We start from the raw sequence: 10,367 nt of genomic DNA on the forward strand, positions 1-10,367 counted from the left end.
GCATGGGCTCTGGACCCAGGGCATCTGACTGTGGATGACCACGGACTGAGGAGCAGAAGGAAGGAGGAGCCGGCAGAGGGACTCACGGTTCATGTTGATCTGCTGGGACAGTTCGATGAGCTCCATCTCGGTGGGCATGTAGCCCATGGTGCGCATGCAGTTGCCCAGGTCCCGGCAGTTGATGTAGCCGTCCTTGTCCTTATCAAATTCTTTAAAGGCCTCTCGGAGTTCTGGGGAAGTGAACAAGGGCAGATGGGACTGGAGTGGGACTTGCAGATCTCCTGGGGACAGAGGCAACCCAAAGGCCCACCAGCTTAGAGACATCCCTGGAAGTCCCTGGGACCCTGCAGCACTTCCTGGCTTCCTGCTAGCTCCTCCTCTGTCTGGATCCACCAAGGATGCCCTGCTGTGTCAGGCCTGAGCCCAGGAGGCCAAGCTGTCTCTGCCTCTCTTCCCTCCAACCTCCCTCCTTCCTGGAAGGCTGAGCAGCCTTGTATTCCAAGGGCCCAAATTTTACCTTCGATCTCCTCTGGCCGCAGTGATCTGTCCTGAAACAAAACAACATGCTCTGTTAGCAGCAGCAGGGGACCTGGAAGTCACAAAATGAGGCCTGAGGCCATCTGAATGGCAGCGGGAACTGGGCAGGAGGTGACAGAGACACAGCAGAGCCGTGCCCGGGTCATGTCCCTGCAAGGTGCAGCCCCACTTCTCCCAGTGACAAGGGAGCTCCTAGGCTCTGGAAGAAGATGCCCAAGGACCCACGGCCCCTTTGGCCTGAGCACAGGCCTCTGAGCCCCTGACCCCCTAGTCCAGCCACACTGCAAGAATAAATCAGGAACAGAGTTGGTCTGGAAGCAAAAATCCTGTAAATAAACAGGGCTGGGAGAGGGCACGACAGAGAGAGGAGAGCGCCACCCAAGGGAACCAGGAAGAGCTGGAGCAGAGGACTGAGAGGCAGGGAGAGACGGGGCCCGGAGAGGAAGAAGCTGGACAAGTCCCCGAAAGGAGGAAGAGCAGAGAATGAAGCCAGGGAAGAGCTGGAGGAGGTGAGGCAGAACTGGGGCTGTGCCCTGCTCCTGGGCACTGCCCCACCTTCTCCAACTCCACCTCTGTCTCTATACCTCGCCCTGTCTCAGGACACAGCACAGGACCCTGGGGGCCGCCAGTGCCTCTGGCAGCTGCCAGGGTCCAAGGCGCATTCACACTTCACCTCGGGTATGCCCAGGTCTCCTTGCAGAGCCCCCAGGAACCCTGAGTCTGGGCCGGATGGCAGAGAAGTGTCCAAAGAGCAGGCCCGGAGGAAGCACAGCAGGGTCAGGTCAGCAAGATGCCAGTCACCCCAGGCCTGTCCAGGAGAGACATGGACTGGCATGAAATGGATACGGGTACCCAGCTGGGCCTAGCTAGTAGGTTTCAAAACTGGCCCACAGGGCTCTTCCTCAAGTATTACAACTCTCTGCCTTAGGGTGGGAAGAACACAAGGCAGGTGGGCCCGTCCTGAGGCCCTGAGGAGGCGCATGACAGGTATGGGCACACCTGCCCTGAACACGGTCCCTTGGGCATGCCACAATGTGTAGGAGGCATCTCAGCTGTGCACACAGGCCGCTCAGCCACAGGGCCAGGGTGGGTGGAGACAGCAGCTGCCCACTCAGCCACACTGGCCCCAGGCAAGGGACTCCAGCACTGGGAAGGGATCATCTGGAAAGGGATGGGGCTGCAGAGCAATATTCAGAACAACAAGGTGCACAGGGCGCGGAGCTCAGAGGTGACCATTAGAGGCAGGACGGCATTGGGAGTACGTATGGGCTTGGAATGAGCAAGCCGTGAGCTCTCACATCCTCAGCTAGAAGCACCCGAGGCAGTGTTTCCGGCTGAAGGTACGAGTCACCTGAAGGGGCCTATGTCTCTAGGAGACAACTTTCATTTAAAAAGCTCATTGTGGAGACAGCAGATGGTGCAGCGGTTACGTCACTGGACTCCCACATGGCCAATCATGGTTCGCATCCCAGACCCAGTTTGAAACTCATGCTGGGCGTGTGTGCCCAGGATCCAGAGAGACCAGTGGAGGAGGAATTGTGGCATGGCCATCCCCCCTGGGGGGGATACCTTCTCGTTTTCTATCTCTTTGTCTTTCTGTTTCTCCAGCAAGCACACATGTCTTATAGCAAAAATCTCTCTCTTGATAAGTAAATAAATACAAAACCTGGTCGTGGTGCATGGTGCAGAGATATATCAGTCTCATTCTTAAATGGACCCATATGCTCCTAGACGTTCTTAAGGGACCAAAAAAGGTGTTTCTGCAGTGTCATGCCACCAGCAAGCGAGAGGGCGTGAGTGTGTGCGTGTGCACATGCGTGCACCGTGTACTCACTAGGACCAGCTACTTAGACGTAACACTTCCTTCCCCACCCGTCAGGCCTCGAGTAGCCTCCACTTCTCCAAGGCTCAGTTCTGCAGGAAAAGGGAGGACGAGGTGCTGCAGCCCCACCCGTGCTCCCTGTACACCTGGATTCAGGGAGCAGCATGGGCACCGGGCACCTTTCACAGTGCGCTGTGGCAGGAACTGGGCTGCTACCCTGGTGGCCGCTCCTGAGGTCCCCTTCACCAGGTGTGAGGAGAAGCTGTGCTCTGGAGGGCAGCCGGGATGCCCACCGACAGAGGAGGGAAGCCATGTGCACCGCCTCAGTGGGTCAGGGGGCAAGGAAGCACACGCACATGCCTCTCTCCCCAGTTGACATGGTCAGGAGAAGAGCTTGGGCTCTAGAGACAGCCAGACCCGAGTACAAAGTCCAGATCTGCTTCGTCCTCGCTGTGGGACCTTGGGCAGGTCACTGTGACTCTCGGACGCACACCTGTGAAATGAGTTAATGCCAGTGTCGCTCCATGAGACAAGCTCTGCGAAGTGTTTAGCTTGTGGCATGTACTCAACGGGACCAACAAAGGTTTGTGTCTGGGACATTATCATTATTTTTTTTAAGAATCATCTTATTTAACTTTATTTATTTATTTATTTATTTAGAGAGGTTTCTGCTATAGAATGTGTTTGCTCACCAGAAAGAGAGAGACAGAGACAGAAAGCGAGAACTAGCCTCCCAGGGGGGATGGCCACACCTCAATCCCTTCTCCATTCTCCTCTTGGGATCTTGGGCATGCATGCACACACGCCTGACGTGAGTTTAAGCCACCAGGTCTGGGACTTGAACTTCGGTCGACGTAGCCATTATGCCATCTGCTGGTCCCTTTATTTCTTTCCTTCCTTCTTTCCTCCCTCCCCCCGCTCTCTCTTTCTTACAATTTGACCACAGAGAGAAAGACTCTGAGAGAGAGTGACAGAGCAAGCCACCAGGTCCAGGATTCAAACTGCGGTCAGTCTTGTGGGAGTCCAGCATCCACAAACCACCATGCCACCTGCTGACCCCTGACATCATCATTATTACTTTCCTTCCTGAAAATATTCAGAAACTTGTAGGATGCTGTCCCATATGGTAACGCATGGCTATGTAAATTCAAATTAGAATAAAATAAAATTGGTAATTCAGTCTCTTCTTAGTCACACTATCCACATCTCAAGTGGTCACTAGCTGCATGTGGCTGGTGGCTATTGTTTTTGATAGCACAGACTTCAGAATATTTCCACTACCAGGGCCGGCAGGCAGTGTGGTAGTTAGGGCGTTGGACTCCCACACGGCCAACTGCAAGGTGGTGTGGTAGTTAGGGCGCTGGACTCCCACACGGCCAATTGCAGTTTGAATCCCGAATCTGGCAGCCTGCTTTCTCACTTTCCCTCCCTCCACCCCTCTTTCTCTGTCTCTATGGTTAAATTAAAATAATAATAATAACAAATAAAGTTAAATAAATAATTCTTTAAAAAAAATAGAAGAATATTTCTACTACCATAGAAAGTACTGGACAGCCCTATATTTATAGAATTGTTAAGAGGCAGACTACCTGGGTTAGAGTCCTGTCTACTTCCTACTAGCTGCTCCCTCGAGCATGTTAATTCTCCAACTCAGTTTCGTCATCTGTAAAATGAGATGATAAAAGTACCTACCTCTTGGAGTTGATCTTGGGCTTAAATGGGGCAACCCACCGACACACTTAGCCCCTCAGCGGGCACACAGCAAGTGCTCAGACACATTGTCTCCACGATTATCATTTCTGGCTGGTGGACATGGATCCACCCGCCCTTTGAAGCCATGAGCAGGGAACTTTGGGGATCAGATTCACAAGTTGGGGTTTGAGGTATATCCACTGGGAGACAGGGCGGCTGTGTTCGGAACCCCTCTTCATCCCAGCACCGCCTCTTGCCCTGTGAAGCCAATGAGGGCGGACTCCACCGGGCCAACTTACGTACAGGCTGCCTGTTCTCGGCGAAGCCCTTGCGCAGGAAAATGCAGGCAGGGCCCAGCAGGTTGTGCATGACGGCGCAGTTCTGGGCCAGCATCAGGAGCGGCCCAGGGAGCTCCTCGCTGGCCGCCAGCCCCTCCTCGCTGGTCTGCACCACCATGTAGCTGCTCTTCTCCTCCTGGCGCATCTTCAACCAGCACCAAGCAAATACAAAACAGAGGTAAGCCGTCACCTCCTTCAAGAGAAGGCCTTGGAGAGCCAAGTGGGCAGGTTCTGGGCAGGTTCAGGGAGCCCTCAGGACGCTCAGGGGCCAGCAGCATTCGGTCTGGCAGACGGAGTCTCCAATCCCTGACTGAAACGGATGTTCCAGAGGGAGCTAGGCATGACGCCCATGGTGTGGCTCATGCATACACATACACACACACACACACACACACACACACACACACACTAATACAGGCACTAATACAGAATCACTCATCCAAGTGCACATGAAGCTCAGAAAAAGAAACAGAGGGAGGCTCCTGTTCTAACCCACGGAAAGTGCTCACTCAGAGCTCAGGGAATGACACCCTTTTCCAAAATGCTCCCAATGTCCAGCCCAATCCCTGGGCCTGTCATTTGTCCCAGCTCTCAAACTGACTCTGACCCTCTGCCCTGGCTAGATCCTCGGTGGAAGGCTGTGAGGCCAACAGAGAACACAAAGGCAACACAGAGAATGGGCCTGGCCAGTCTACTGGACCGGAAGGTGCAAATCCAGGTGGCATCGCCAGCAGAAATGAGGCAGGCCAGGTGGAAGAGGTTGGGACTGGGGGGATGGATACCTCCTCTGAAGCCTCCTCTGTGTGGTCCCTCTGAAGGAACGGCACTACTTAACTCTAGCCCAATGTCCCCAGACCTGCCACTCTGAAGCATCAGGTAGGTCAAACAAGACCCATCTGTGAATCGGATGCCACCATCTGTAGCCTTGAGACCAGCTACTCCGTCATCCAGCAGTACTTTTCCTCCCTCCCGCCTTCCCTGGCTCCCTGCCCAGCCCGGCATGCCGGACCTCTGGAGACTGAGGCAGGGACCTTCTTTGCTGACCGAATATAGCTGTGCTCCCAGGCCCTGGCCAAGCCATCCTCCTCCCTGAAGGTTCCCATGCAGCTATAAAAAGCCAGCACTGCCCACAGACCTTCCCCTTAGGACCACAGCAGTGTCCGGCCACAACACTGGGTTCCACTCCAGCCTCCCCAAGATGCCCAGTGCCTCCCCAGAATCCAGATTACAATGTTCTGCCTTCATCCTGGAGCTTGGGCACCTCCCGTCAGTGTGGGGATTTGGAGCAGATCCTTCCCAAGAAGAGGAGGGTAGCTGAAAGCCTGAGGGTCGTTTTGTCTGAGGACTCTGGAGTGGCACCCCTACTTTCCCATCTTACTGCACTCACTTCCAGCCAGCTTCTTCCAGCTCAAAACAACACCATCCCAAGGCCCAAAGCAGCCTGTCCCCCAGGCTGAGAGACAGGACTACGCTCCCCTGCCCCAATCCTCTCATGCTTCTTCTCCCCAAAGCCCCACACTGTGCAGCTGTAGATGGAGACTCCCTTCCCACGTCCTAGGTCCCTTCCAGGCCTAGAGAGGGAGCATGTTCTGGTTCCTCGGGAAGCAGCAACTCTGACCCGAGGGTAAGGAACTCATTCATGGCTCAAGCTCGGTGCATGTAATAAGGGTCAGTTTTAGGTCATCTCTGAACTTGAGAGATGTCAAAGAGACCAATGACCCATTCTGGTTTGAAGCCCCAAAAAGATAAGATTCAGAGCCTCGGACTTCCGGAACCCCGGCTATGGTGAGGGCAGAACAAGAGAGAACTTCCCACCTGGGAGGCCAGGCTGAAGGATGCTTGAGTCGATGGTGGCTCTACCCCAGGAAATGTTTGTAGAAAATCAGCCTTCTTGTTTCTGACTGAATCTCATGTGCCTGACCCAGGAGGGAAGAGGCAGCAGGTGGCACAGAACCCTGAGAGACAGCTTAATATGCTGGCTTTGGTTCAAATAGACTTAAGGACAAATTCTGACTCTGCCCCTTGCTTGCTGTGTGCCCTTGGCCAGTCACTTCACCTCTCTGGGCTCCAGTTTCCCTCTCGGTGCAATGGGGATAATCATGTCTACTCTGGTGAGAAATAAACACACTGTTGCACATAAAGTGCTTTGCACAGCGCCTAGAGTGTGGTAAGCGCTGGATAAATGGGGTTGCCATAGTGATGACAATAATGATGATGATGATGACGACAATGATGATGATGCAACTTATGAGATGCTGGGTGCCGGAGGCATTTAATTCTGGCTCCAGAGGAAGTGAGGAGTGTGCCAATCAGAAAAGGAACGAGAAGGATGGAGAGGACTTTGCTCCCATGAGGAATGAACCGGTGGTGGCTGGGGAATTTCCACTGCACCTCTTGATTGTAATACTGCCTGGCACCAAGTTGCCCCAGGAGGCTGCAGTTCTTCTCTGGCCAGTGATGGCACCTGACAGCCTGGTCCTGCCCAGCTCAGAGCCTGGAGCAGGTCACCTCTCACCATTACCACGTTCCCAGCTTCCACTGAGGAAGCCCAGTGGGCAGCAGCCCGTGGACTGACAATGTCTCCTGGCACCTAGAGGACGTCTTCTAAGTGTGGTGGAGCAACAGGAGGGGCTGGAAAACCTCATGACCTAACAGCTTTCTAACAAAACAAGCCTGCCAAGAGGATCCAGGTCAAAGCTCCCTCTCACCGAAGGCATTTATTCAAGGAGAAGCTGAAGGAGCGTTTGGCGAGGTGGGAGAAGGGATTGCTGCACTGAGTGAGCATTTGGACGAGGCAACCTCTCAGGTCAGATTCAGGAATCTATGAATAACATTTCTGACAGCAGGAGAAAGAGAGAGGCAGCTTCTCATAGAGGAAAATAAATAAATAAATAAAATACCAGCTCTGATTTCTCCCAGACCAGGATTTAAATCCTAGCTCAGCTTCTTGTTGACTGCATGGCCTTAGCAAGGCTCTTATCTCTGAGTCCAGCTCCTTTCTCTACAAAATGGCAAGAGAACTACTTAGTGAGAAATAGAAAAGAAGATAACAGATGTTAGGTAGGTTGTGGATATTCAGTTAAAAGCAATTATTAGTAGGATTACTAAAAACCCATAAAATTAAATGTAATAACTTTTATAATATTCCACCTCACTACATGGATTTATTTATTTATTTAAAAAATTTTTAAAGAATTATTTTATTTAACTTTATTCATTCATTCATTCATTCAGAGGATCAGAGACAGGGAAAGTGAGAAAGCAAGCCACCAGGTCTGGGACTTGAACTGCAGTTGGCCATCTGGGAGTCCAGAGCCCTTAACCACCATGCCACCTGTCAGCCCCTTAAAAATGTTTTTTTCTTTTTTTTTTTTAATGATTTTTTTTTTGAGAGGTTTTTCACTATAGGGTGCGTGCACTTGCCAGACAGAGAGAGACAGAGAGACAGAAAGCGAGAAATCACCCCCCCCCAGAGGGGATGGCCACGCCACAATCCCTTCTCCTCCTTTCTCCTCTTGGGGTCTTGGGCACGCACGCACACACGCCCAGCGTGGGTTTTAAGCCACCGGGTCCGGGACACAAACTGCGGTTGACTACGTGGGAGTCCAGCGACATAGCCATTACGCTAACTGCTGGTTCCCCCCCTTAAAATTTTTTTAAGAGAGGGACCAGCAGGTGGTGTGGTGGTTAAGGTGCTGGACACTCCCACATGGCTGGCCATGGTTCGAGTCCCAGACCTGGTGGCTTCCTTTTTCCCTTTCCCTTTCTCTTCCTCTCTATCTCTTTCTCTGTGTCTCTCTCTGGTCATATTAAAATAAATTAATAAATAAAATAAAATAAATTTAAAAAAGGATTAAAAAAATTTTAAGAGAGATTTTTGCTATAGGGTGCATAGCAGAGAGACAGAGAGACTGAAAGCGAAAAATCTCCCCCCCGGGGGATGACCACACTGTAATCCCTTTTCCTCCATTCTCCTCTCAAGATTTTGGGTATGTACACACACATACTTGGCATGAGTTTTAAGGCGCCAGGTCAGGACTCAACCCACAGTTGACTACGTAGGACTCCACCGACATAATTATCATGCTATCTGCTGGTCTCTCACTACATAGATTCAAAACCCCTTTTCTTATCTCTTCCATCCTTCTTCAAAATCCAGAGTGGAAAAATTACAATTATGATGACAATAATATTAACATTTACTGAGTACTATATGCCAGACATATAGTACTTTAATTCTCACAATTACCGTCGAAGGTAGATATTAGTATCCCTAATTGATGGATAAAGAAACTGAGGAGCAGAGAAGTTAAATAATTTTCCCGAGATCAAATGACTGGAAAGAGGAAATCTGAGTAGTACCAGGAGTCTTCATAACGCTCATGGAAAATGCATATTATAGACAAAGGAAAAAAGAAAAAAAGCCTATGTATAGGTTTTGAAAAAAATTTTGCACCAAAAGAAACTTATAATTGAATTCTATTTTTCATGGACTTGTTGAAGGACCCACATATGACTCTCAAGCACTCTGCCATCTAAGGAAAAGAGGGTGGTGGGTGGGACAGAAGGACAATTCTTGTTCTTAATCTTCAAGCTCTGGACAGAACCCACTGCGAGGACTTTTGCCCTGTGATCCTCTCAACGAATTCAGATCAGTCTCTGCTTATCTACAACAGTGTGGAGGCCACCTCTGATACAGAAGATTCCCCTAAGAAGAAGACAGATTATGGGGGGGGCGGGTGCGCTGAAGAAACAATCAACTCTCAGAAGGATTCAAGAACAGCAAAGATTAAAAGGAATTTGATGTGAGCTGCTTAGCTAAATGAGAAAGACAAGCAGTAAAGCCCGAAATGTCCTAAATTGCGAGGTTGTCAAACTGACCGAGGAGCTAGGATGAGGCTAGGAAGGGGGTGGTGGTAGAGGGGCCAGCAGCCAACCTGAGCCCTTAGATAAGTCACTAAAACCACTCTGAACCAAGATCCTTGTCTGGAGAGTGGAAGCCTTGGAGGAAAACACATCTATCATTTTTTCTTCCTTTAAATAATATGTACGAATCCCTTCTATGGTCTGAGCTAGAAAGCCAGGCAGAGCTCACCTGAAGTAAAGCCCAAAAGACTTACAAGTCAGCCCAGATTTACATGAAAGATGCTTTAGGGGGGATTGTTCACGATCCCAAAGTAAGTATTGCAGAAGAATATTATCCTCATGTCTAAGCACTAAATCCACCGTCCACCTCTGCTCAGCATACCTCCTGGGCAGCTTGTCTCTTAATGGAAACAACCTGGGCCCTGAACCAGTCTGATGCTACTTGAGATTGTCTAATCGAGAATTATTGGGGTAAGAGGAGGTGCACTGCTCGGTTCTGTTCGGTAGCAATGGCATCTCCTGCTTCAGAACTCACAATTCTACAAGCTCAGAGACTTCCAGAGACAGTCACAGACCCTCAAAGGAAATGAATGAGCCCCCAGGCCTGCTGCTGGCAGGGTCTTCTGACTCTATGAGTACCAAGGGTGTCTCTCTCCGCCGACATCCTAAGGATCCACACTTCATTTCCCAGCCCAGAAGCCCCAAGCCTTCATGGTTTCTTTCCTAAATCTTGCGCAAATCCAAACACAGTCCCCGACTCTCACTCCCATGCAAACTCAGCTCAGAGCCTGGGGCATACGAAAGGGTGGTAGGAACAGAGCAGCAACTCTGGGCAGATCCCAGGGGAAGGGTAGCATGCTTCAGATACCCACCCTCTCCATGCCCACCCTCTGGGGCAGGCGGCAGGCACCCCAGTTCCCAGCCCCAGGTCTCAGGAACTCCAGAAACATACCTTCCTTGAGAGATTTCTCAGTGGAGACTTGACACAGTTGCCCATCCTAAGCTGAGGCAGCCCCTCTCGGGATCCCCGGGTCCATGAAGGAGGCTCCTTGGGGGCTAAGAGACCTTCGTCCCAGTCACTGCCAACCCCAGCCTCCCTCTGCCTGTGCCGC

The 10,367-nt window shown here is 51.2% G+C and overlaps 1 protein-coding gene across 4 annotated transcripts in view; it reads right to left on the reverse strand.

The window, feature by feature from the left end:
* CABP1 (calcium binding protein 1) overlaps positions 1–10,367 on the reverse strand; it is an 88,683-nt gene that overhangs the window by 11,196 nt on the left and 67,120 nt on the right. For 3 of the 4 annotated variants that reach the window (XM_014588971.2, XM_014588969.2, XM_014588970.2), the window contains 3 exons: positions 4,355–4,534; positions 518–548; positions 87–230 (listed from right to left, as the gene is read on the reverse strand). In XM_014588971.2, the coding sequence (XP_014444457.1) occupies positions 87–230; positions 518–548; positions 4,355–4,534 (355 nt within the window). Of the gene's footprint in view, positions 1–86; positions 231–517; positions 549–4,354; positions 4,535–10,207; positions 10,362–10,367 lie in introns of those variants that run through there. The other variant, XM_006151521.2, reaches the window with a different exon arrangement.

The sequence above is a fragment of the Tupaia chinensis genome, unplaced genomic scaffold (assembly GCF_000334495.1).
Source record: "Tupaia chinensis unplaced genomic scaffold, TupChi_1.0 Scaffold000320_1, whole genome shotgun sequence".
In the NCBI taxonomy this organism is placed as follows: Eukaryota; Metazoa; Chordata; class Mammalia; order Scandentia; family Tupaiidae; genus Tupaia; species Tupaia belangeri.